Source organism: Patagioenas fasciata, chromosome 19 (assembly GCF_037038585.1).
Source record: "Patagioenas fasciata isolate bPatFas1 chromosome 19, bPatFas1.hap1, whole genome shotgun sequence".
NCBI lineage: Eukaryota > Metazoa > Chordata > Aves > Columbiformes > Columbidae > Patagioenas > Patagioenas fasciata.
In genome coordinates, this window is record NC_092538.1 from 11613352 (window position 1) to 11641175 (window position 27824).

The following is a 27824-nucleotide window of genomic DNA, read 5'->3' on the forward strand; positions in this document are numbered from 1 at the left end:
ACTTGTCTATTCAGATTCTATTCATGCCAAGGCTTGTGCAGGAGAGTACTTACAGAGGACTAACCATCTTTCCAGAAGATTTTGTTTGTTTCCTCCTCTTAGTTCTGTTTTAATATATTTCGTAGTAGCTCAGGTCCTCCTCCAGACACAGATCATCCCAGCTGACCCATGTGAAGCAGAATCTCCAGAGCGTCCTGACACCAGAAACATCCCAACATGCTGCGAATCCCCATCCCCAGCAAATGTAAACCCGACCCTGGACGTTGTGAAGAAAGTGGGAAAAAGAAGTCGCATTCCTTTTCTGAATGAGTTTTGTGTGGATTCACCTTCAGCAAGGACGAAAGAAACAAAAACTCGAGGCAATGGAACTATAGGTCTCTGTTCAACTTTAATATTTATGTCCGTTCCTCAAAAGTTTTTCAGTTAGCTAAAAATACAGTCAAAGTCTTAATCATCCCTCTAAACTTCCAAAGGTGAATTTGCTTTCCCCTGTGGTTTTCTGAAGCTTATATAATTGATTGTTAAATACGAAAATACGTTTTCACCCTGCTTTTTTTCCTTTGGTGAGCTGTGGTTAGTCTCACTGACATGATTTTCCTGAAATGGCCATGGAGCTGTAGCATAAAGGCACCTCTGAGAACATGGCCCTAGAGAACAAAATACAATCTGCTAATACGAAATCCTATTTTGGTGTGGCCAAAATCTAAAATTCTAAAAGTAGCTGTAACATGTTACATGGCAATAGCCAAAGAAAATAGTTATGTCTGTCTTTGGAGAGAGAACTGGAATTTTATTAGGCAAATGAAAGCTGTAAATGATCGTCAAAGTCTCATGCTTCCACCGCAGCCCTCCAAAGAGAGGGAATTTCCACAGATGTGCATCGGGTACATGTGGTTGAGTTTCCCTCCTTCTTTCTAGCACATCATATCCCTGGGCATCCCAGAGCAGGATTCCATACTAGGATGAATAAATAGGCTTAATAGAGAAACCTGAAGTCCAGAATCAGTAGATTAGGTGAAAGGAATCCAGCATCCTTACCAAAAAATTAACTGTGGATATTCTGAAGCAAGAAGGGGGGAAAATAGTGTTAGTACAGATGTCACACATCCTTCGCTCGCTAGGGCCACCCAGGCATTTCTCAATTGCGTGTGAGCATTTTTATTTTGCTCTGTCTTGTACCTTGGTGTAGGACAACGCAGGGATGATGATGACTCCACGTGTTACTGTCTTTCTAATTTACAGTGTTGAATGTAAACATACTGCAAACAAAACTCTTCATAGGCACTTAAGAGCAAATTCCTCTTCAAGGTCCTCTGTATAGCTTGGAGACTGTCCTTCCAGTGCTGTGGTAAAACTACAGGCTTGCAGATAAACCATCCTAATGTTTTCTTTAATTGTGTTGTGTGTGTTTGTTATAATTTGAATCTTCATAGCTTTGTCTTACCGTTCTTTTGAATTCTTGTGAGTTAGAGCAATGGGTTTCAATTTTTATAGGAGCGCCAAGAGAAGTCCTTGGTCAGTGTCTGGCAGAGGGCAAGGTGAAATCCTGTACTGAGATATGATTCATGAGCTGGCAGTTTGAGAGACTACTTGGTACAAAGAACCAACAACAGCAACAACAATAAAAAACGCTCCAAAAAGGCCAGAACCTTGAATGAGGTGAGAAGTGTTCATTGGCAAAGAGAACTCAGGATGTACGTGAGCATCAGGAGCGACAGCAAAAGCTTAGCGGTAGGCAGGAGGATGCTGGCACTGGACCGGTACACCTCTCGTCCATTCAGAAACTGAACAGGACGGAAATTTTCAGCCATGGGGGTTGAGTTCTTCCCATCGAAGTAGACTGTTGAAAACTGCGTGATCTGCAGGCATTGAAATAAAAACCAGTTCGTTAAACCCTTTTTCCGTGGAACACTGGAAATTGTGATATAAATCTGCAGTGCCTTACTCAGTGGCATTGTTTTGAACTGTATGGATGCATTAAACCTCGCAGGAAACAGCGTGATGGAGGCTACTGCCAGAGGTCACCAGCAGATGACTTCTGTTAGCCTTGCGCATCACGAGGACTTCCTTTCTGCGTGAGCCAAATGCTTTGTCCAGCTCGAGAGCCTGGTTACACCAGTCCTCTTGACGCACACAGTCCTGTCCTTGTCCATCACGTCACCGTGACACAAAGTATGGGGACTAGGATTTCTTTCCTCGCTTCAAGTTTCTGATTGCTTCAGCAAGAAGCCATCCCAGAGCAGCAGCCGCTCGCTCTGGTGCACTGCGCTGTGCTGCCGTGCGTGGGGCCGAGCACTGCGCTGTGCCTGGAGCGATCGCGAGCAGACCGCAGCTCAGGAACTGAAATACAGATGCTGGCTCTTGGCCAGGCTGTGCTGGCTACTGGTAGCGCTGAGAGTCCACTCCAGGACAGCGGAATTGTTTTAATCATGCACTCTGCCAGCTGAATAATCTGCATTTTAGAGGTGGTCATGATTAACCTTGTGTTCCTCTCCGTAGGACAAAAGCGGGTTGCTTAAAGCTGATATTGATAGGCTTAAAGTTTGGATTTTGAAGTACTCTGTTCTGCTATCCTGATACTTGTGACAGCAGGAGAAACGCAGTGAGATTTGTGGCTGAACAGGTGACTGCAGTGGAAGGCCCAGGTGTTCACCTGCGGAGGGGTTTTGGCTTTCTTTTCGCATCGTCATTTCCCCTTCCTTCCACTTCCCTGCCATTTTTTGATAGACAATTTAATAGTGCCACAGAACTGGCACTAGGGACTATGTTTAGGCTAATGCCAAGCAAGTGGGTGTGTGATAGGAACAAGGCAGTGGAGCAACTAATAAATTGTTTAAAATTGTGCGACTGAGCAGGCAGCTGAAGGGGCAAAATGACCATAAGCAGACCTATATGCACTGCCCCTCTGCGACTCACCTGAGAAAGACTGAGTGCAATTGGCTTCTCAAAGATTGTCCAGATGACACCCTCATAGCAGTCGGGAGTGGTGAGGGAGCCCTCGTACCGATAGTACCTTCCAAGGTCTTCCTCAGGTGGGATTAGAGAACTCAGTGGCAGAGGCTCCATCTGTGCTGTTTGCCCTGGAAAACCATGGGAAATATTGCTTGGAACAAGCACGACTGCAGAAGTTGTTCGTAACACTGCTCAAAATGAATAGATGTTGTGTTTTGACCAACACAAGTGTCTTACCTTTGTATTTAATATTCTCTAATTCACTTATTAGAGATGTATAGTTTCTATTTTCTTCTTCAATCTGAAATGGAAATATTTTTATTCCAAATCATACGTTTCTCAACAACTGGTTGCTTTAAATGAATTGTGAATAAAATAGAAAAGAACCACAGGGTAAAAGATAACAGCAAGCACAATATAAAAAGGGTAAAGGAACTAAGTGCTGGCAATGAATGCCTGAGAGGACAGGGAGGCTCAGGTCTTGGGCTGCTGTAACATCAACACAACCGCTCCGCCAAAGTGCTGGGAGACTTGAGATAGGCAATTAAAAATTTGGCTACTTACCTTGATGAAGAATGCTAACACAGCCACTCCATTTGCATATTTCTTTGCTGCTTCTATATCCGAAGCATCTTCTCTTATGTGGACAATGTGAAGCTGTAACACAATAGCCAAGGCCAATTATTTGTTCAGTTTGCTCTACAGTTTGTTGCTGGAAGTGCAGCCCAGCTGGAGCTGCTTTGTTTTGTCCTCAGTTCTTTGTTCCCTCTGTTGGGGTTTCATAGGAGAACCAGCCAACAGTTTGTGTGCAACAGTATCTTAAAAAGGCAGAGTTCTTGATTGAGTAAAAGCCATCATCCACAAACAGTCACACCTACCTCCATGGCTTGCTTTTCTCCATCTATGCTGTGCTCTGACCCGGGAAGGTATTGCTGCCCGACTTGGACTCCCCAGTGAAAATGAAATTCTGCCGCCTTGTATTTTCTTCCCAGACCTCCGCCTCCAATTTTAGCGGATGTATCTAATGTTACTTTAACTGGGAAAAACAAATAAGTCGTTAAAAAATCAAACCAAACAGATCATGCATTGATAGTATGAGAGTAAAGAGATGTGTGTTCTTGAGATTAACATTTACTCTGGAGTTCTGGCTTGATTTTTCATACTGGACAATACAGAAATTCAACTTTGCAGAAGCTGAACTCTTACAAAATGCCAGCTGAGGCTGGTTTGAGATGAAAGGGAGGAATCTCATAGCCCACTTTCCAGTACCATGCAACAGCATTTGGGCATCTCTCTGTGGCACAGCCCTTGGAGCTTCTGCTCCCATTTCTACCTTGGATTTGCTCTGTGATCTTCAGTGACTCATGTAGAGCTGAGCCGAGCTACCCATTACTTCAGCCAAATAAATAATAAAAAAGTGAAATCAATGTGATGATACTTGTTTCCCTTTGTAAAAGGGAGGAAAAGGACAGAGTGCTGCTTTCGATTGTTTTGGGGTAAGAGTTTTATAGATTTATGGCATCCATTGATGTGTCATTCAGAGCATCATGGGCTAATTGCATTTTGAAGAAAACAGGGAAATAGATGGTATTTCCCTGAGTGCACTGAGGGGATTGGTAGGGATTTGTTCATGGCCATTAAAACCCCGTGACTCAGAGCTACTTATACCTTTCAGGAGATACTATATTCCTTCATTTTTTTGTCTAGGAGAACAACCTCTGTCAGAGTTTTCATAAAAATAAACTCGATCACTGGTTTTTGGGGTTTAAGCCTTCTTTTTGTTTCCTATTTTCTGCACTATAACATTAGCTTTAGGCCAGGCTTAAAGGTATTCTGTTTTAATTTAGTGTTGCAACTTAAGCCTAAGCATCTAAGTCGTCATATCTACTTAATGTGATGTTTGATCCATTGTTAATGGCAAAGCAGAATTTTCTTAGGAGATTTATTTCTGCATGTCTATCACAATCACTTCACGTGCTTGAGACATTTGGGATATATTTTAAAAATTTACTTATTAAGACTTCTACATTAAGCACCGTACTTTTCTCTCCATGGGAAAGATTGTTTTGACCTAGATTGAAAGCCCAGAGATTTCATTTCTGTTCTGAATTCCAAATGAACTGAAGTTCACTCGAGTCATTTAGTCACTTTGCTTTCTTCTCTGTAAATGGATGAGTAATGTATCTTTGTCGACTTTGTTTATTTAGATTGCAGGACCTTTGAGACACTGACCTTTACTATCTGCACATCAAACATAATGATAGTCTAATTGCACACAGAGCTTCTAATTGCAGCTGTGTTGTAAGCAATAACAGTTTCAGTACTGTGCTCACTGTAGCACAGAAACTGGTTGTCCTTAGAAGCAAGAAGAAGCAATTTAAAAATCCCAGATTGAAAACTTAATCCTTTTGGATGGCTGGGAAAGTTGAGAGTTCTGACCAATCTGTATGAATATTAATTCTTGTGTAAGAGGTATTTCTATGCCCAGCGACTGTAATGCAGAGATTCCAGAATATCATTCTGTAATGGGAAAGTCATTAACCCACAGACCAGTGAAAAGTCAAAACGTATCTTTTTCTTATAGCCTGTCAAAATACTGATGTTTTAAACCAAAATCACCGGCTGTGAAAATCTACTCAGCTGTCTGCATTCCCACCTTTCCTTTTTAAGTTAGGAAAATATTTGGCACTTGCAACTTTACATTTTAGGCCTTTAATATAAAACAATCCATCTAAAACTTCTAAGAACACCTATACATTTTTTTTTTAAAAAGCACAACGGAACTATTTTAAAAGTTAATATAATTTAGCAAATTATTGTTGAAGCATCACCATTGCTATCGCTTTTAGTGAAGCGAAGTGGAGGACGTGAAACAGAATTGTTGCTCACTGATTCATTCACTGTTTACTGATCTACTGCTCATTGATTCATTGTTTATTGAATCAGTAAATAGGTGACCAACAAGCTCACATTTGATTAGTTCTGTGTGCAGAGGAAACAGGTTGAAATTCGAGATTTCAGCTCATTATTTAAAGAATTAGTAAGAAACACACCCAGCAAGCCACTTGTGGAATGACTTTCCAGATGACGTTCTCTTCAGGAGAATTATTCTTTGTGCAGAAGCAAGAGCAAGAAAAGGCAAGGCCAGAAATAAAGGGTACAGGGATATTCAGCAGAAGTCATTTCCCTCGGCCAAAAGTGGTGTTTTCACCCTCTGTATTCACCTCCCTCCTAGTCCCAGTGGTTCCCTGCACATCTCAAGTTCTCTTTCTGCATATACACAGAACCAATTTCTGCTGAGACGCTCAAGGACCATGTCCAGGATCTAAGACCTAGATAATTCCCACAGAGGTCCCAGGAGGCCTTGGTTCAGACAGTTTCACTTCAGAAATACAGGGCTGCTATCTTATTTTTGCTTGCTTGCTTTGAAGAAGCAGTAGTGATATCTAACACCCTGCCTAGGGCATGGAAGAAGCAAATGGATGGTTCCAAGTGAAGGCACAAGTAAATCTTATAATAACAGTAAGAATTTCACAGTACTTACCTGTATGTCCATTATTTTCTATGTCCCACGTGGAAGATCCCTTCACATCATATCCTTCAAAGTTCAGTGAATTAAGGCTCTTGTCCAGAACGACGTTTTTGGTGACAATATTGATAGGTGACTGTTTTTCCCCTTTGCAGGTGGCATATATTTGGTACCATTCTCGAGGACCTATTTAAGAATGAAGAAAATAGGTTCTTTCTTTAGACTGCAAATCCTTGAGAAAGCTGAACTACCAAACAGTCAATAGATTCTTGCTTGGGAAACTGGAGACATCTTTGAAGAAAAGGTCTTTGGATGGTAGAATCTAATACAGGAACTTTCTTAGCATATAATTTTTTGCATATTTAGAAATACTACAATTTGCCAAGGATGTTCTGTTAAGCTTAATAGGAAAATAGGCACATGTAAATGGCTGTAAAATAGAAAGTGAACTACTGACACTATAACAACTCGGAAACTACAACCAAACAATACCAAAAGAAAGCGGTGGCAGTGCAGTACCTTGGCAGAGTGGGTCTTCATACTTCTGTGATTCATAGCACCAATGGCTTACAGCTGAAAAAAAAATCAGATATTAAAAATTAGGTGAATGAAAAGCTGTACAAGTTGTCCCCCAAAAAGCAGATGTGAAATAGATTCACGACTTGTGATCCTCAGAGAGTGATAACTGGGCATACGGTTTCAACATCATCTTGGTTTTGTCTGCCCAATGTTATTAGAGTAAGATATTTCCTTTCTTAAATATATTAACAACAGAAGTTGATAAGAGGTGAGTGCTTCTGCTGTAAAGTGTGGAGCACATCATCCAGCGAGGCTAGCTGGCTTTAATATCAAATCACTCAGAAGAAAACATAAAAATCCTGCAGTAGGCAGCTTTGCCTCTCTAGATCTCCTCCTGGTCCTGAATAAATCGGTTTATACCTGGTACTGTTCCCTCCAAAACTGCGTTAGCGTGAAATAGTAGAATTCTGGATGGGAACTCTGGGCAGGGAAAAATTTAATGAAATATAACAAGGGCAAGTGTAGGGTCTTGTATCTGGGCAGGAACAACCCCAGGTTCCAGTATAAGTTGGGGAATGACCTACTAGAGAGCAGCGTAGGGGAAAGGGACCTGGGGGTCCTGGGGACAGCAGGGTGACCATGAGCCAGCACTGGGCCCTTGTGGCCAGGAAGGTCAATGGTACCTGGGGTGGGTTAGAAGGGGGTGGTCAGTAGGTCAGAGAGGTTCTCCTGCCCCTCTGCTCTGCCCTGGTGAGACCACACCTGGAATATTGTGTCCAGTTGTGGCCCCTCGGTTCCAGAAGGACAGGGAACTGCTGGAGAGAGTCCAGCGCAGGGCAACAAAGATGCTGAAGGGAGTGGAGCATCTCCCGTGTGAGGAAAGGCTGAGGGAGCTGGGGCTCTGGAGCTGGAGAAGAGGAGACTGAGGGGTGACCTCATTCATGTTTACAGATCTATAAAGGGTGAGTGTCAGGAGGATGGAGCCAGGCTCTTCTCGGTGACAACCAGTGATAGGACAAGGGGTAATGGGTTCAAACTGGAACACAAAAGGTTCCACTTAAATTTGAGAAGAAACTTCTTCATGGTGAGGGTGGCAGAGCCTGGCCCAGGCTGCCCAGGGAGGTTGTGGAGTCTCCTTCTCTGCAGCCATTCAAACCCGCCTGGACACCTTCCTGTGGAACCTCAGCTGGGTGTTCCTGCTCCATGGGGGGATTGCACTGGATGAGCTTTCCAGGTCCCTTCCAATCCCTGACATTCTGGGATTCTGTGGTTGCAGTTCTGAATAATTTGGTTTTGAAACTTTGGCTTCAGCAATATCTTGAGGCAAAAGTTCTGCATTTGAATATATGTAGTGTTAAAATAAATTTCCTTTTGTTTGTTCTGTACTTTTGTATGCTTGTAAATTCACTTGCGCAAGATTACTTATCTCAGTCCATTCCAGGAACTATTTTAAAGATTACTTGGTGCAATAAGGAATTTTAAGAAATAGAGTATTTCCTGAAAGACATGAAGAATCTTTATTCTAACTCAACGGTGATCCCACACAGATGGTTGCAAAGTTTTTCAGCAGAACATCTGCATCTTACTTTTTCATCATCAGAAGAAATGCAACATTCCGAGGAAGATTGCTGGTTTAACTTCACTGTGTGTTGGTCTGGTCGGGAAAGCAAGCACTGCTCTGGTTATCGCAGTGTGCTGCAGTGCTCTTTATGGCAGTTATAAAGCCTATATTGACTTTCACAGGAATAGTTCTATTTGCCTATTTAATCGATAACAACTCAAAAGCTCTTATAAGCTTGATTAATACTACAACAGGTTTTTTGTCTATGATTAGTAAATTATAGGCTTTTAACAAATAGCTAGTCAGTTTTTAATAACTATTATGGGAGGGTCCTGTCATCAGATTGTGAACTACCATAATTTGTGATATTTTATGAGCCGTCTGCTGGAAGGCTCAAACCTGCTTTTAACACCTCTACCTTCAGATCCATAGCATCGCAATGCTATCCATATGTTAAGTGTTTAGAATACATAGAATCTTAATATAGCTATAAGGACAGAGAGAGACTTGGATGAGCTTGTGGCAATGAATAAAATCTTGAAAAAACTAAATTTATGCTGAAAACTATAAATAATGTTGGCTCACTTTCTGATTTAGCAAATGTTTAGTAATATTGAGAAGAAAAGTGAACAACGTCGCTACATTTGTATGGTAAGAACTGTAGCGATTTCTACGTTGTTGTTCCACTAATATTTTGTAATCATTAAAAAGCTGCTTCAACAAAGTTTTGTTTTGACACAATTCTAAACATTCACAAACCTTAGCTTTAGGATTTGTCATTTCTAAAACTGGTCGTTGCGTTTTTTCAGGCCTGTGCACACAAGGCAATGGTCAGACCTGCAGGAGCACCGAGCCATTTCTTGTCTCCACGGGGAAACTGCAGAACCGCAAGTTCCAAGCACAGAACGTCACCAAGTGCCTTAATCGATATTTTAATCCATAAATGCCTTGCAAATACCAGGTAAGCCAGTCTTCATGATGTCATGTTTCGTATGTGTTAGTGTTTGAATGGATGAATGGCTGCGGATGTATTTTTGGCAAGAGCTCTAGCGCAGCATTCAGGATCTGCTTTAACAGCCGCTGCACCAGCACCCTGTGACTGGGGTGGCCTTTCTGTAGAAGTTAAATGTGCATGAACCTCCAGAACAAAAAATGCTGCACTGCAGGAATAGCCTGGACACAAATGTTTAAAGGTGGCAGCATCTGTGCAGCATGAGAGGACAGCTACCTGCAAAGATTTCATCTCAAGCTCTTTGGGATGTGAGTTAAAACAGAGAGGAACATTGTCAGGTGAGAAATCAAGGTCGGTGGAGGTATTCTGGTCTGTTTACTGTAAATTCTTGGAACAAGGTCTGCTGTTCTGGGTTTGTATAGTGACTTGCACAATGGGACCGTGATCGTGACTTAGACCTCAAGGCATTACTGTAATGCAAATCAAATTTTACGGTCAATATGATTCACAAATAGTAGTAAGTGCAAGTTCATTGTTCATTGGGTTGCAAGGCCGTGGAGCTTTCAGAGCGTGACCATAGAACAGTGAGAGTCAGGGACAACCACAGGAAACACTGAGGGAAGGGAAATATCACCGAATCACATCGTCAGTGGTTCTGATCCAGGGTCTCTATACCAGAGGAGTGAAATGGAAGTGGGTTACAGAGCCTTTCATGCTGAGTCTGGATCCAGCCCTTCTCAAACAAAGCAACCACTGACGTTTTTCCAGCTGATAGACGTTTGGGAGGTTCTCTCTGATAAACTTGTGGGTTTCTATCACGTCTTAGTGGATCAACACATGAGCACACTAAAAATCTTTTAGCCTGCACATCAAGATTATGGGCAGAAAAAGTTGTGATTCCTCCTTACGTATAGGGAACTTGCATTTATAACGGTCCTTTTCCCCCCTGGGCTTTATAGCTCTATTTCTGAAGCAAGAAGGAAAGACACTTGTCACATCCAGTCAGTTGTCTGTGGTCTTAGGCACGATTGTGCCCCAAGGTATGTTGTCTAGTCTAGTTTTAATTGTCTGAGTGTCTCCTGCCACTTCCCTTAGGAGTCTTTTCCACAGTCTATTTGCCTTCACCGTCAGGAAATGTTTCCTGTTTAATAGCTTATATTTTCCAGTTGCTTATCTGTGTCCCATCACTCCTAGAAATATCACTGAACCACCCAAAACAACTCTTTTCCCTCCCTGGTGTCTACAGCATTCAAATAGTTCCCTCTTTATCTGTAATTCCTGTTCCTGCTTCATCCATCCTTTGTCCCATCTCTTGACAGTGTGCCCTTCACCTTTCCACTGTTTCCACCTCAAAGATTTCCATCTCACTTTCTCTGAAGCCCCTTTCTTGCAGGGACCCAGTACATATCAGATCCCATCCTGCAGTCCTCTCACCTGACTGTTCTTGTGATCAAACCTTAGCTCCCCCATTCTCTTTTCTGTTGTTTATTGCGTAGGAAAATGAAGCAGAAAGTCTTTTTTTGTGTGTGTTTGGGAGGTTTTCTGTTTATGCTGAAACCATTGCTGCGATATGAGCTGCTATGGAGGATTTCACGGTTTACTCTCAGGATAGTATAAGATGCCAGCCAGGATTTCCAAAAACTCCTTGCCTAATTGACATTAAATAGAGACATTCCTGTTGTTATCACCATTGAAAGTGATATAATTCAGTATACATATACATTCAGGATACATATACACCCAGACTTACGATTGCTATATTATCAATTTTATCTAGCTCTTACGTTGTAGTATAGATTCTTGATTTATGTGGCAATGCACCATATCCTAGGTGTCACCTTGACTTTACTGGGTGTAACGCAGAGTGTGGCTGAACTGGGCTGGAGGCCCCCTCTTCCTTCACAGAGTTCAAGACAGTGAAGTTTAGGGAGTCTCTCTTGGCAAGTGAGCAGTCCAACTTATCTCTGTTTCTTCCTTGTCAAATTTACAACTGGTTTCCTGACCAAAGCTGTTTCTTGGCACCAGAAAAGCTGGAAAACAATACAATTACGTATTGTTTTCATTTTATTGTAGATGTTTTCGATTGTTTTAAGCTATCAAACCAAGCATGGAAACTTGAGGAAAAATCCCTTCGGTTGAGAACTCCCTTCTCTGTTCACTTACGCAGCTGGAGGGAGGATGGGGCTGCTGGCTGGGAGCCCGGGTGTTTGCAGTTTGCTGATGTGCTATTGTATGATCTAGGAAAAGACCCTTAAGCTCTTTGGACCGTGGCCAGATCGCCTGCATTCCATAAAAGTTCCAAAATCTACTTTGTCCTACTTGTTCCCCACTTACTGCCCTACTTCGACCTGCTGAGCTGCCACTGGGAAGCCCACAGCTGAGTCAGTGCTGGGGGACAGGTGCTGTTCAGGCTGGCTCAAAACTACCCTTTTAATTCATCCATCTGCACCCAAGAGTCGCTAAAACAGGTTTTGTCCTTCTGGATAAAGTGGTTGGAAATTATTAATTTTATGTGCCGACAGGTATTTTTAGTAACCACATATAATCTCTTGAAGTGTGAATGACCTTTACACCACGAGTATCATGAAGTAATGAGACAGTGAGAGTATCTTCTGTTGCTTTTTAGCTGAAATCCCTTCTCTTTCACTGACTGACTCCTTTGTTTGTCCCTTTCGATGTCTCGTCACCCTCTTTCAGCCATGTCCTCACTGACAATTCATTGTTTGCTGAGACACACAGCTGGATGGGGCTCCCTCCGCTCTGGTGCTTTTCAGAGCGCCCAGCCTGCCCTGGATGTCAGAGTTCTCATTGCTGCTCTGTTGTTCACCGGTATCAAACCCATCCCTACAATCGGTTGTGACCACTGGCTTAGCAGCAGGGTGAAGCTAGTTTTGCATGCGGTATATTTTTAGCTTTGGTTTGTATTGGGCTTGTTCTATTTTTAGCTTGTTTTGTGAAACTTATTATCTTTAGTACAAAAGACAAAGCAACTTGAAAGAAAATGGAATCTAAGCCTGTCTTTCTAATTAATGAGATCGCTGAACACAAACTGAGCTATATACATAAGTCTATTTATATGTTCTTCAGTATTACACATCCTCAGGAAGTCCTGATCAACAACTTTGACAGGCAAAATCAGTTCCAAGTGTTTACTTCTAGATTTGTGTATCTCTAAGCATGTAAAACCAAACGTTTGTGATCATTTATCTCTCTCCTATTCACTTTCACCTGACAATTCTGTTTTTCACGATGATATATGTCTGTATGTATATAAATCCCAAGATATCGTGGGGGGTTAGCCTTGAAAATAAGCTTTATTGTAGTAGTGAAGCATTACAAGTAACCACATCTGATTTGAGCACAGTGTTTATAATTTGCACATGTATACATAAATCACGTGCCTGATGAGGCCTTTGTAGCACATATAAACTAAAAGAAAAATCCAAAGAGGCTGGAGGATTCTAGATATGCCCTATGAACACTTACAAACTACTTCCTTTGTGTCAGAGAGTGAGGAAAGTATTTTTAGCTGTGACCTGTGATACTATTTTAACCTCTGTCACATGTGTCCTCATAAACGTGCTGTATTGAAGGAAACAGACCTTTAGCAAAAAAGGAGTATCCAGGGCTAAGGTGATTTGCTTCGGTGGAGTATCTTGTTTTGTTTCTTTTACAACAGAGGGAGTGTCCAATAAAATTCACAAGCCCTTTTTTTAGTACTTTAAAAATTTAATTCAAATTTGTGGCTTTACTGTCTTTTTGTAGTCTTTTGTACTGGGTTTATGATGACTGATGCTATGGCTAGAAATGTATCTAAAAGTTTAATAACAGGCCATTAGATATGTGCTGTAACATAACAAAGCATCTCCTGCAACGCCACAAACAGGGAAAAAAGCCTGTTTGCATGGAGAAGGACGAGGTGATGCAACACCCTGCAGTTCTGCATGAGGTCAGCTCAACAGCGGCTTAATACAAATTGATGATGATGTAGTGTACTCAGGCTAGTCAGGCTGATCCTTAAATGGAGCGTTAATAATGTAATTGGGTCCACTGTGTACACGGAAAAGTGTCCACTCACTGCATGTTGCCAAAAACAGGCTACAAACTAGTGAATGATGATTTTTGAACTTGGAGCCGTGATGCCCTTGGATGCATCAGCCTCGTAAAAAACCTGTCTGCTCAAGAACCTCGACGCCTGTCAAGGCGTCACGTAGATGGATGCTGCTTTGGGCACAGCATAGACAAAAAAAGGCAGGAGTCATGTCATTGGGGACATCGGTCATTCGTCACTACACGCCGTATGCACTCGCTGCTCAGCAGTTCACAAGTCACACGTGGGGATGGGGGGCAGTTGTTGAACTCATATGTGATGGAGATGTCAGAGGTATCTCACAAAGCTTATATGCGTAATTCCTTGAGAGGAAGTTGAGATCTGCAGGTGAATGTAGGTTACAGCAAGGTGTGACTGCACAGTACGTATTCTTGAATAACTTCACATATAGAGTAATTTGAAGAGAATCAAGGTGTTCCTGTTCTGAGACAAATTATCCATTTGTGCAATGCAGATACTTCTGAAAGCCACACCTGGCAGGCTACAGAAATGTAAGAAATTGAAAACATTTCAAAGTTTATTCCATATGTGACTCTAATACGGTCTAGTAGCTGTCTTTTGGGAGTCTTCCAGTAGCACCCAGTGTTGTTTCTTTGCCTGCTGGGCTTGGTTCCCTGCTCCCCAAAACGAAACAGGCTGTGACAGCTAACCAAGGAGCTGCTCTCTGGCTCCACTGTCTCATCTGCTGCTCTGCCGTGAGCGCTTTTCTGCCTTTTGCTGAATTTTAGTGGCAAAGATTTTTATTACAAAATTATTACAATACCTCACCACTTTGTGCCTCTATCATAAGCTGTGGAAGGAAATAAGTGTACTCTGAGATCCCAGGATCTGCACCCTAAGATGCCCTGGTCAAGCAGTCTGTGTCCATCCTTCTCTCAGCCCTAAACCTCCTCCAGCTGTAATGTGACAGTGGCTAAACCTCTGTTCACCATAACAGTCCCTCTTATAGAGTTCATTTGTTAAAATTTAACTATAGATTGCATGTGTAATGGGTAAGTTAATTAGAGATACTAAATACGAAATACTGTTACTGTTACAGCACAGATGATGGAGCTGGGACATTCTCTGCTGCCTGAATCCCGCTCGTGCAGCCCATGTAGCTGTGTGGAGAGGGAACAGCACAGCCATGTCACTGGTGTCCCCTGCTCTCCGCGCACACTCAGCAGCCTGGCACATGTGAGCTCTTGTTCCATCTTGCATGCGGTGGATTTGACAAGATCCCCGATCGGTATGGATGATGGGAGGCAGGCTCAGATAAGCCTTTAATCTGTTTTGGCAGCTGGAATGATTACAATGAGGAAAGAGAAGGAAACCCTAAGCAATGTATTCTGCATGAAGATCACAAGTTGAGATCAAAAGTCTGTCTGCACTGAGATAGCTGAGGTAACTACTTTGAGATAAAGGCAGTGATTGCTTGGAAGTTACACTTATCACATGTTGGATTGGGTGGGTGGAGAGAGGGAAATACAGACAATCCACACCTCTGAAAACACCTGTGACTTACTACCTAAAGCAGCTACAGCTTATTGCCTTTTCTGTGTGTTTTAGGTCTCATATTGCCATTATTATTCTTTCTTAGACAACTGAAAATGCAACTTTTCATCCCAGAGTGCATCAAAGTGAACCAGCATCCCAATTTTGCCAACCCTAAACTGGATTCAAACCACAAATATGTGTGTATTCTATACCATTAGAAGTAGAAATGGAAGAAGTTAAACTGTTTATTTTTATGCTGCTTATAGAGATATCAGGTATACTTCGAATAACCCCGAGGAAGCATCAGACCGAGAATTAATGCTGACGACGTCAGTGCCAGCATGGTTATGTAAATTTTATGTTTGTGAAAGTTAAAGGTATGTAAGTAGAAATAGAGAAAATTAGAGGAATCATGTTCTATCATGTATTGATCTTTTGGAGCACTAGAGCATGGACTGTGGGAGAATGTCTTATGGCTGAGTCCTGCTGTCATAAAGAAAAAGGCTGAAAAATGCTGGGATTCATTCCCTTCCTCCTAAAGAAAATCACTTTTCAGTAACACATGGAGCTTGCCGTAACCCCACTGCAAAGCTCCTAGACGGACAGATATTACTGTCCTCCACAATTGTTCTCTGGATGGCACCAGATTGCACCTACCATTAATAAAACTTCTCTCTCCAAATATTTGGAATATTCCTGTTGGAACACTGCAGATGTTTTTCCCGTCTAACGGCAGCACCAGAGGTCACTGATCTCCCGAAGGACTCAAGCAAGCCGAGGTGCAGCAGTGCAGATGTTAATGCAATATGAGATGCGTACGAGCTGGTGGGTGAGAGCCTGGACAGATTCAACCTTAGATGGTTTATCTTCCTAGTGCTGGTTGATCTCTGGGCAGGCGGCTGCACCGATGTGCCTCAGTTTCCCTTTTGTAGAATGGGGATAATGAAGCTTGTTTCTTTATAAAGCCATTTAAGGATTCCTAGTAATAATTTAAAAATATATGTGCTATGATAGTAAGAGAGCTCAAGGCTGAAAGGAATTTGAAAGATTAGCAATCAGGTTTATTGGCTATTTAAGTGCGATGAATTACGAGGCTGCCCAGATAAGAAAAACAGCTCTGGTGGAGGTATGTTAAATGAGCCGATACGTGGATATCGCTCAAGCTAGTTCTGAAAAGTGGTAAAATATAAATAAAATGCTTGTTTAAAATTACCTTCCAAATATGACAAAAAATAATTCAGGCTGATTATCAAAAGTTGAGGTTTCTTGAAACGTTCAGCCTTTAACTTATCACAATGTACCCTGTGAAGCTCCTACCTCAGGAAAAAGTCTGGAAAAGAAGTTGGGGGGTTTGTTGTACATTAATGACGGTGCAGTTTGCCTCTGCACTGAGGGAAGAAAGTGGAAATCATCATGGTCGGGAAAAAAGCAGTAAAAAATATGATATGCACTGCCTTTCTTATTTCCATCTGCTAAAGCACTAATTACTAATGCTAATCTAATAAAGCCCATAAGGGTTTTCTAAATAGTCTTTCAAGACCCTATAGTAAATCCCTTAATAGAGCAGCACGTTTAGCAAAGTGTTAATCAGTTGGTAATCAATATCAAGCAAACATTATTTGTAGACTTTGGAAGAGCAAAGGTTCATTGTGTTTTGGTTGACCTGTAGCAGGTGTGGGAAACTCTCCAGAGAGAGAATACAAAATACACAAAATACAGACTAAACAAGAGTAAAGGTATTTGACCTGTCAGGGAAGAATCTTGAAAAGGCGAGCTACTCAGGCATGGATAAGGATAATAAAGAACAGATAATTAAATGTGGGAACCCCCCCATGTCCCCGGCACTTGGGCTGTGCTCCTTGCGGCCCCTCCGGAGCTCCTTGGACCTGTGTCACTGTGAGTCTGGCAACCCAAACCCTGTCCCTTTAACTGCTCTTGCTGCAGTGCTTCCCTCTGATACCTCTGATAATATTGTATCTCTTGTTTTTTTTCCCTTAATGCAGTCCAGTCTATTTTAGTGCAAACAATAGATCCTTCATCACTATTAAGAACTGCAGTGTTTATCTTTAATTTTGAGGCTGTGTGCTGATATTTACATTGGAAAGGTGGTTTATTCAATGTTATAGCATTGCTGATCTAATAGAAGCAGAAAATACCTTATGCATTTTCAATATTAGTTATAGATTGCTATTGAATCTAGTCATCGTAAGTGCATAGCGTGCTTATGTACATAGTGCACAGAGTGCAAAAATAGATGGATCTGCTGAGCTAATGCAGCAAAAGACATATTGTTCTTTCTCAGCAGGGAACCACAAGAATTTAATCATATCATAAACAGCAAAGCAAAATGAGAAGAAAACTAAACCAAGCTATTTGAAGTTGTAGCAAGTTTACAGGTAAATAAATATACATTTTGATTTTTAAAAATTTATGTATGTAGTTAACTATAGAGATCAAGTCAAACCTCATTGATTTTTCTTGGAGGAGGAAGGCAACTAGAATCTCTAAAGGTGGAAAAAACCCCACTCATTCATTCATGAGAAAAGTCTATACTTCATCTTTTAGCACAGATCATAAAATGCAGAGAAATAAATAAAACATTCTTCATTTGTCATATAGAAGAATTAGAGCCTGTACTGTATGCACCGGTATTCAGAAACAGATCACAAACAAGAGTAACCTTGGTACATGGGGTTAGAAAGAGCAGGCAAGGACTTACCTAGTGCCTCTCTCTTGAGAATGTGCAGAGCGAACAGAACAAGGAACAGCAATTCCATTCTCTATTTTAAATAGGCTCAGTGTTGAAACCAGAATTGATTAGGCTTCTTAGGATGTGATCATATTTCTGCTCTCAGTTTTATACTGGAGTAAGAAGTCCTGGACAGACCTGAAAGCCATAGCCAGGAAGGTGAACTCCTCCCCTTTGTAATTTCTCCAGATTTACCCTACTCCTGATTTGCCTAAATTTATTCATTTCTCCAAAGCGAATGGCAAAAGGAATAAGGCTTTCTGGCACTAAGCAAGTAGTGAATAACTGGTACCTTGCAACCTATGCACATTTAGTAACCTAGTACTAAAATGCTACATTTTTATTTACTGGTAGCTGTTTTTCCTTTCCCTGACAGCCCACATGCCATTCAATTAATGTGAGTATTAAGGTTGGTGTTTTGCCTCAAAAAACCTCCATGAAACAAGCAAAAATCCAGCTCAGTCACCCCCACAAGCCTCCAAACAGCTGCTCAGGACTGGAAAACGGGAGTTCTGTGGCAGTAACAGGAAATGTTTATTAGGTGGCATATCAACACCTTACTTATATATGCTTTTGCACTTTGTGAGTGAACTCAGAGCACACCTGTTGTTTGTTTGGGGGGATGGTTTGGTCCTTTCTCCTTTTTTAATAATACTTTTTTTTTTTAAAAACCCTTCCTGATTCTGGTACTATAGTACAATATATAGAGTTTTTTTCCATCCCCTTTGCTTTCCTATCTGAATGCTTTAATTGCATGTGCCTGATTCAGCGGCACTTCAGGCTTTATGTTCGACAAACAAAGGTGTGTACAGAGAAGTGGCACTACTACTTTTTTGCCCTATTATAGACAAATTTTCATCTTTTCATTTGAGGTTGGATTTTGATACAGCTGAGGAAAACAAAAGAGGTGTGGGGGGGTGCAACTTCTTCCCCCCCTTCCCCAAGTCCTCCCTGTCCATGGGGATTCCTCCCTGTCCACGGGGATGCAGCCACACGTGGGGCTGGGTGCAAGGAGAGGGGGATGCTTGACCTGGGGCTCCTCATGAAGGGGTGGCCAAAACCAAGCGGTGCTGTGCTGTCAGTGTTGAGCCAGCCCAGTCATCAGCAAGGGCTGAATTGAAAAGAAGGGACCCAAGAAAGCGCTTCTTGCCTTTACCAGGTGAAGAGCGTGGCCATTCTGCTCTGGTAGTAGGGTCGCACAGGATCAGGACCTGTAGTAACAACGGGAAATCTGACAGCTGACTGATGAGGAGGGCTTTTATTCATAAAAAGGATGGCTATAAATAACATTCCAACAATGAAGGTCTGCTGGGTAGTGTTTTTCCATCCTGGATTAGGTAGATTAAAGCATGAACAGACGATGATTTGCCTAGCACATGGCGCTAAGATAAACAGTTACTGCAGTGACAAGAACAATAAGGGAATGGGTTGCATTTTTGCACTTCCTAGTCTGTCAGTCTCGGTGGAGCAATCTAAGCAAGGTGCATGCAGAGCACGTACAGAGAAACGGGGGCGCGAGCGGCGTGGGGTGGTGTCAGCCTTCAAGGGCATCTACAAGATACTTTACTCTTGGGCTTTTATCTCTTTTTCTTTTCTGGGAAAGGTCTGCAGTGAGGCAGCTGAACCAAACCTAATTCTTTTTACTCTATTTGTGCTCTATATTTCTCTTGATTTCTCTGAAGAGCCTGCAAGAAACCCTCTGTTCAGGACTGAAAAAATCTGAGAGTCAGAAATTTTGATCTTGAGATTCAGGATTCACTCTTAGTTTTTTCTTTTTCCTTTTGTCAACCTCCTAGCCTGCCAGTATTAAAGTGATAATAAACAGCACCGCAGTCCTGTTAACTTCATTATTATTTGTGCAAGAGATTGAAGGCACACTCAAGCAAAGACATTTCTGTTCCTTAGAAAGTCTGTAATATAAATAAGCGGGGCAGACATCATGTGATCTCCACTTTTCTTGTCCAAAGAAACTTACCTGACGGGTGCTTCGTTATCAGTTCTCAATGGCTTTGCACTCGGGAGTATTTTTGGAAGGAATTGCACTGGAGGAGGGTTTTACATAACGGCCTTTGGACATTGAACCGAAAGACACATGAGGATGTTGGTTGGAGAATCTGAGACAAAGTTATGCAGAGAGTGCATTGCAGATCACTGAACTCAAGTCTTTTCTGGCACAATGATGGCAGTTGTGTGTAGCTACAGGATAGGTAAGAACAGGAGGAAATATCAAAAACGGTGAAACTGCATTTAATTTGTGGCCTTCAGAGCCACAGCAGCAAAGATTCTGGAGGTTTTCCCCCCAGCCCGGTTTCTGAAATGCGTGAGATCGGACATCACCCCGCTGCTACCAAAAGGGCTTCACGGGAAGTTCGGCGGGGCTGACGTGACGGCTGCTGAAGCTCACATGTGTCTGAGCCAAATGATCCTACCAGGTGCTGCAGAAGGACGGCCCGGGCTGTTCCCAGCCCTCACGGAATGGCTGCAGGGCCCCGTGTCCCCGCAGCGCAGGTGGGACGGGAGGAGAGCGGGTCCGGTGCCATGGCAGCCCAGGTCACAGTGCCGACACAGCTCTTCGTGCTGGGAGCCTGAGCTGCTGGTCTTAGAAGGAAGATCTAAGACCTGTGAGACCAAATACTGCTCATGGACAAGCTGACCCAGGAGGAATTGTCCCTGCAGTGGGAGAGGGAAGCACTTCCAAGAGACTTGAAACTCAGATTGATTTCTTGATTAGTGACTGGGTGATTGGGAAACCCGCCCTTCAGAGTGAGAGAGCACACTGAATGATCTTCCTTTAGTTGTGTATTGTAATATTCTTCATTAGAATTCCCTCACCGCTGAACAGGAAACCTGGAATTTCATGAGCGGTAGCTTTTGGTGAATCAGAAACATTAGGTCTTCATCTTCCATGCGAAAATGTGGTTTGGCTGTGAGTCTCCCTGAGTCTGCTCTGTTGGGAACGTTCTTCTAATACAAGGTCATTTCCATGAAAGAGTCAGAAGCATTTGCAATGGCTTTTTATTTGGCCTTCTGCTCAGCCTGGCTGCTTATTTTGTTTCTTTTGAAGCACACACATTTCAGATTTCTTACCACTGCTGTAGTTCCTTAGTTCAGAAGGAAGATGCCCTTTATGTGAACTGTTTTGTATCTAAAGGGATAACATGCTTACTGGCTTCTTTACATACATATTATCGGTGAAAGGCTTTGTTTAGCATACAACCTTGGTTTCAAGGATTTCTCAATGTTTGTCTCCCATTAGACAGCATAATACGAGTTCCTGAAAGGTGAAATAACAGTTCTGGTATCTCAGAGAAATGTTCAGGTTATGCGTAGACGGGAGAGGGTCTGGTTTGTGGGGGTTTTCTTGCAACAAGCCATCCTTGCCATTGTTTTGTGGCTTGTAGCTGGTGTAACATTGAACAGCACTCAGAGATATTCAAGCCTGATGATTGCCTTTGCTTTATTTTCCTGGTGAGGTGTGCGAAAGCAGAGCTGGGACATCAGATAGAACCTGTGAGGCCAAAATTCCTCAAGGAGAGGGGGCGGAGGAGGAGAGGAGAGCTTTCTGGTTTGAAAGCATGTCAGAAAAAATCTTGGAAGGAGATCATACATCCCGTTTGTGTCTTCCTCTCCAAAGAGGAAGACTTTAATCTGCATAAATTAAAACATAAATTGGATAAATAGACTCCTTATTTGTATTACTCCCTTTCCTGAATGTTCCTTATTTGCAGGCCTCATGATGCCCATTGAAAGACCGAGCAGACGGATATTCTTGTCTCAAGGCTTTGCTGAAGGTCATGGCAAGCAGGAATTAGTCTCCCCAATACGTAGCCAGCCTGCGTGTCACTTGGGACGTTTTGGCTCGGGTTGTGTGCTGTCCACCATTGGTAAGGTGTAGAGTTGGAGCTTTTTCTGCTGTAGTTTCAGGTATAGCTCAAGACTATTATCACCGTAAGGGACATAGAGAATTGCTGTTGAATCACACTAAGGCAAAAGTGTATGTTGTCCAAGGGTTACTGCACAGAATTAAGACTTTCAGCTCCTGGACTTGATTTCCTGTTTTGAAATCAGCTTTGGCGTTCACAGCTGGGGCCGTTGCTCACTGCTGAGCGCCGGTGACAGCCGTGCAAGTCCGAGAGCTGCAGGTTATGGGCGCTTTGGGTGAAGCTGGATTTTCCACAACAACCACTTGAAATGAATGGTCATTAAAAATCCAGCCTGAAGCTTCCCATGTATCTTTCTCAGTCTCTTCAATATGTTCAATGATTATTGTCTTCTCCGCAGGCATAACTGTCAGATAATTATTATTGAATGTTGAGATCCTATACTACATAATGTCATTTCTTACTGACAAATATAAAAACGATAGCAATTTGGACATTCAGATAAAGAAACAGAAACAATTATAGAACTACAAAGTGTTGTAGAAGGCGAAATGCAGATAAATCTCGATCAGAGGGTTGCCGATAGCAAGGGACAGCTGGTGTTCAGAGTGTTAGCCTGAGATACAGATCAGATTCAGTTTGCTCCGTACTGGACTTCTGCATGACCTTGAGTAAATAATTTGATTGTTCTCATCCCACTCATAAAAATGTAGATAACACGTTTTCCTCGTGGGTGTGTTGTGAGCACAAATACAAGGAAGATTGTGAAGTTCCCAGAACATGGGAGGATAAGAATATCCTTGAATCAGGACTGGTTTATGCAGTAGCCCTCTGTTTCACACACAGTTTTCAATTCAAACTAAATTTCATCTGCTTTTGAGGGCTCAATCTTTATTGCAGAGGGTTGGAATATAAAAATCAGTTTTCTGTGTATTGAAGCACACTAAAAAAGCAGTTTCCACAATAATATTGTCTCCTTTAAAACAGTAACACTGTGTGAATTTGTATGCAATTCTATTAGGGAAATAAGATTACAGAGCTTTTGTGAAGAGTTATTTATACCACTTGATACTATTCTAAATTCCATTATGATCTCATGTCATTTAGTTTTCATGCTGAACACCAAATTTTTAAATTAGAGACATTTCAAGTAGCATTTTCAGGAATGTCGAGGGCCCTTTGGGGTCCGAGTTCAGGGATATGCTCTTCTTAGTAAGTAGGATATTTTTGCAGATGCTTCCATCATTCTTCACATCCCCCAGCCCCTGCTGGAGCTCACAGAGCCCTGGGAGCCACAACCAGAGGGGGTGAGGAGCGTGTGGCTGGTCCGGTGTCCCCTGCCGTCCCCGAGCGACGTTGGCCTGGGTGGACATCACCTGCTGACACTGCCACTGGTGGTAAAAGGACTTTGCTGACTCGCGGTGCTGGCGCTGACAAGGTGACAGAAATAGCAGAATCCTTGTTCAGCAGCAACCACACAGCGAAGATGTGGTTGACAGGTCTGCATGAGGCTCATTAGAGGATGCACAAAGAACGGTTTATCTGTGACACTTTGAGAAGAGTATTTTCTAGGATGTTACTACATCAGCAGACTTGATTAATCAGTTTTCATCCCTTATTTCTCTATTATCATTCCTTGCACTTCCCTGTGACCATCTGAAACTTCAACAGAAAAAAGAAGCCATAGAATTTTCCTTTTTAAGCCAAATATTTTAGCACAAATTCCTTACGTTGTAAATTCTGGCAGAGCTATCATATAGTTCACAGATTTACAGCTTTAGAGCCGGAATTGCCGCTATAAGGATCAGATGTCAGGACTGAATGTGCAAAGCCCATAAACTTAGCTGAGCTGCTGTTGTGATATCATGCTATAAATTTGTTACCAGTGCAAATTAATCCTTTCTTAGGATAATGGTAAAAACCCAACCAACCACACCTCAGAAGAGCTTTGTAAGTAGCATGGCTCCACCTGGGGCATTTTGCTAAAGGAAAGCTTGCAAAAACTTCTCAGTTGCAGATAGCAGGGCGCAGCCAGAGCAGCCGCAGATTTATCCTTGTACGTGGGCTTTTTGAATCAAACGCGGGTGATTCGCACTCAGCCTTAGCGACCAAACGCAGCCAATTCTGCGTTGGACGAACATCCCTGGTGCTGTTGATGCCGATGTACGAGGTGCCGCCCATCCCAAGCGCTTTGCTGTTGCAGCCCCCGCGTTCCCCGCCGCACCCTGCGTTGTCTGTTCCATTGGTGCCCTCTGCTGGCTGCTGCGTCCAGAGCCCGATTTGCACCGGGTCTCACGGATTTTAAACCCAGCTCTCAAAAATCATTTGCTTTTAATCACATGCAGAAAGAAAAGATATCGTTACGCATTGGTTTATTAACGTGCAAGTTACACCCTGGCGTTAAAGAAGGAAACACAAAATATCCCAAAACAAAGGTATGGGCATCCATGTCTGTCGTTTTCTGGCTATGTTCTCATCCAACAATTAAGGTGGAAAAATGGCATTTTCAGAGCTGCTTAGGCATCTTTAGTCTCCAATACAATTAATCCACCAAAGAGTTGAGCCATTCTCCTGCATTTCCTTGTTTGAAAATAGTTAATTCAACAACTCTTTCAATAAGTTTTTTTAGCTTATAAAGTATCGCTCCTTCTGCTTTACACAAGGGAAAGAAAGGCGTTTCAGGTGTATTCTGACAACTTCTGAATTCTCCAGTACTGAGTGCAGGGATATTTCTGTGGGCCCAAGCACAAGAGCATCTGTGGAGACAGAGACTTGGACCGTGTTGGATTCCCCTTGGAGCGCTGCAGTTCATCGTACGGTTGTGCTGACGAGTTTGGGGTTTGTGACCTAACTGCGCTTAGAAAAACCATCACTGTTGGCCACATCAGTTTGTGATTGTGAGCAAGAGGCAGTGAGCAACTGGTTTTGTCTCTTGCTCAACCTCAACCACTGTAGAAGTTTTGTGGGTTGATCTGAAATCAGGACTTAGATCCCTCACTGACCTGCAGTCCAGGGTTGGCACACAACAGTGATGTTCTTCTTTGAGTTCCATCAGTCACAATCTCCCCCCCTCCAAAACAAAAACATGACTGCTCTCCATTTGCCAACTCTACTCCTTCGTCTAACTACTCTGTTTGTGAATTAAAGCTGAATTCACACTAATTCCAATTTTAGAATATGCTCAAGGACTCTTGACCCACTGATGTGATCATGAAGCTCCACAAGAGCCGGCCAGATTTTCGTTTTGATAAAGGTTGCTCTGAGCAGATCATCCATACAGCGGTAAATATGTTCTCCCCTTTTGGCTATCCTAGCAACTCAAAGCTAATTGGCTGTGCTCTGAGTTGGTAACCCAAATATTTAAAACGGGGAGTGGTTAACGTTTAATCCACTGTCATGAGCGCAATAGAAGCTGTGTGTCAGGATTCATTCGTCACCTGGAGAAGGCAGCGGTACCACCGGTGTCGTGTGGTCTCCTGCGGAACACGGGATGTGTGAGCCAGACCGCGTTCGGGGTCGAAAGTAAGATTTTTGCACCATGAACAGCTACCCAAACTGCTCCGCTAACCACACCAAAATCTGGAGTCACCATTTAGTGCTCGCGCTGGGCATCCCTCAGCTGACCATGAACATAGCATCTGTGATCTTCAACTGCACGGTCATCGTCACCAGAATGGTGACAAAGGATCTGCACAAGCCCATCTCCATACTCTTCTGCAATCTGGCTTTTTCTGATCTCTTCACCAGCTTTTCTGGCTTTTGGATTTCAGTACTTTTCATCACCAACCCTGACATTACAATCTTTGGGTCCAAGGATACGCTTGCACCTTATGCCTTGCACACCACCTCTATTTTATCCACCATCTATAACTTGGTGAGCATTGGAATTGAGCGTTACCTGGCTGTGGCTGAAAGCATGAGGACCAGGCTCAGGGTTTCTCGAAACCATTCCATAGCTGCGGTTTTAATTAACTGGGTCCTTGCTTGCTTTTTTGGCTGCTTGCCGTTGATGGGCTGGAACTGCTTGCATATGGAAAAGAATATCTCTGTCCTCTACAGTCCCTTTTGTATCAACTACCTCATCTTCATGATCATTCCCCATATTGTGGTGGCGTTTATTATACCTCTGTTCACTTACCTTGGAATCATTATCATCCTGAGGAAAAGAAAACTGCGCATGAAAGCGTGTGGACAAGCTACGGGCACCTACAAATCGGCTGAAATCCAGGTTGCCAGGACCAGTATTTTCATTTGGCTCCTGGGTTTGATCTCCTACGCTCCTTTCGTCGCGGGCGTCATATTCGATGCAACCAACCACCAGTGCCACACCGATCTCTACCCGGGCGTCTACATCTTCCGAAACTGCACAGCGATGCTGATAACCACAAACTGCTTGGGAAACCCCGTCATATACACCCTGAAAGCCAAACCCCCGGGGGCTGTGCTCAAGGCTCTGAAATGTCTGTCCCTGAGCCGAGCCCGAGCCTGCGCCATCGAGCACACGTAGCCGGGACAGCCCGTGCGCCGGGGCCGCCGGTGCGACTGCAGCGATGTGGTCAGAACATCCCGGCCAGGGGACGGCTCCGGGGCACGGAGACCAGCGCGGGGACTGAGCATTGGAGCTCTGTGGCTTCTCTCTGCATCTTTCCGTGTCTCTGGCAGCGGTGCTGAGCGCCGGTGTTTTGCAGCTTTCCTCGGTAGAGTTGCTTCACTCGGAGATAACAATATCTCCGTTAGCCATAGAATCGTGTTTGCTTTCTGCCTGAAAACAGTCTGCGGTTGCGCTCGCTTTGTCACTGCGATTTGCCCCCTTTTTGTGTTATTTGTGTGGTTTGGGAGGCAGCTACGCAGCTAGAAAATTTTCAGAGGTGGGGGGAAATGTAATTTTGCTCATTTACAGTCAGTCAAATTGTATCTTTGAATACTTGATGAATGTGTTTGTCAATGGGGGCACTCAGCACCGTTTTACTGTTGTAATTGTAACTGCAGCATGCAGCTGGATAGTGCTTTTTGTGAGACGGCTGTGACTACGCTTTTCATGTTTCTCCTTATAAACAAACGCACATTTGAGTCCATGGATTTTGAAATTTGCATTACTTTAGAAGAAACCCCAGTAAAAATTAAGGCTTATTCTTAGTAACAAGGGGAAATTGCCTAGAAGAATCCCAATACTTAAATGTCTTCTCTTTCCTCTTGCACAGTTACCAATGTAGAAGCCTTGATGGAATAGATCCTGGTGACAACAGCTCGTGTTTGGGGGTTTGTAGGGTGTTCGACTGTTGCTCAGTGGTTTACACGGGTGTGATAAACCACCTTGTGATGATGTTCTCACAGTCGTGAAACAGACGCACGCACAGTCCAACCAAAATCAGCCCTTCCAGGGCAAGTCGCAGTTTTCAGGGATTTATTTATGGTTTGTTTTCTTTGTTCTGATTTTTCCAGCGTTTCGAAAGCCTCGAGTGAACTAAGAACAAAACCCCGTTAGTCTGTTTGTGAGCAGGTATGAGAAAAGAGCCCGTTTGTGTAAGAAATGGTTCACCCGCTAATGTTACATTAACAAATCCGTTACTTAGGGATTTATGTTCTTTTTCACCAAACCGTCTGTGCCACTTTACCCTGCAGAACCGGAGGAGAATGTCTTTCATCTCAATTTTAATCCAGGCATTTAAGGAAATGGATGGCACTAAATGACACATAATTAAAATGAATTATTTGAATGGATAACGTAACTCGGGCAAGACAAATCGGGCTCTATTTTTTATACCAAATGCCCCGTCTGTGTTTTCTGGTAACTCGGCCACCAACAACCTCGGGAAACCTCACATGTAATGTCAGGAGACTCAACCCAAACTTCCTGCGGGCAGATGGCAAAGATCAGCCTGGAGCTGGTTGTATGGTGTGATATTTATTAGATATTTATTTAGGTGATATTTATTATTATTATTCACCTCCGGATTGACATGGGCGAGGTGGTTGTAATGACTGGAATATTTAACATATCACTGTCTATTGCAGTGATCGTTAATTCGAAAGCGGGGTGAGAGCTGGAATCCAGCCAGAATCTCCCCTACATTGCGTGTGTGTATATATACAT

General features: G+C 42.9%; 2 protein-coding genes across 2 annotated transcripts; one reads left to right on the forward strand and one right to left on the reverse strand.

The window, feature by feature from the left end:
- Window positions 1-369: 369 nt before the first annotated feature.
- On the reverse strand, window positions 370-18047 carry CA4 (carbonic anhydrase 4). Its single transcript, XM_065853203.2, has 8 exons — window positions 17820-18047; window positions 7001-7054; window positions 6497-6667; window positions 3831-3988; window positions 3517-3609; window positions 3190-3253; window positions 2917-3080; window positions 370-1859 (listed from the first exon to the last, which is right to left on the reverse strand). The coding sequence occupies exons 1-8, from the start codon at window positions 17875-17877 to the stop codon at window positions 1671-1673; spliced, it is 951 nt and encodes a 316-aa protein (XP_065709275.1). The 5' UTR covers window positions 17878-18047; the 3' UTR covers window positions 370-1670.
- Window positions 9380-27429, forward strand: LOC136110261 (lysophosphatidic acid receptor 1-B-like). Its single transcript, XM_071817018.1, has 3 exons — window positions 9380-9522; window positions 21578-21733; window positions 22964-27429. Exon 3 carries the CDS (start codon window positions 25269-25271, stop codon window positions 26235-26237), a length of 969 nt encoding a protein of 322 aa, XP_071673119.1. The 5' UTR covers window positions 9380-9522; window positions 21578-21733; window positions 22964-25268; the 3' UTR covers window positions 26238-27429.
- The last annotated feature ends 395 nt before the right edge of the window (window positions 27430-27824 follow it).

Bases quoted from the DNA above. Each gene is read 5' to 3' on its own strand.
- CA4 (XM_065853203.2), bottom strand. From the start codon at position 17,877: ATGGAATTGCTGTTCCTTGTTCTGTTCGCTCTGCACATTCTCAAGAGA. The intron at 7,055-17,819 runs GTAAGTCCTTGC...TTTTTTTTTCAG, and splicing joins TCTCAAGAGAGAGGCACTAG to CTGTAAGCCATTGGTGCTAT. The intron at 3,254-3,516 runs GTAAGTAGCCAA...TTTCCATTTCAG, and splicing joins TGTTAGCATTCTTCATCAAG to ATTGAAGAAGAAAATAGAAA.
- LOC136110261 (XM_071817018.1), top strand. From the start codon at position 25,269: ATGAACAGCTACCCAAACTGCTCCGCTAACCACACCAAAATCTGGAGT.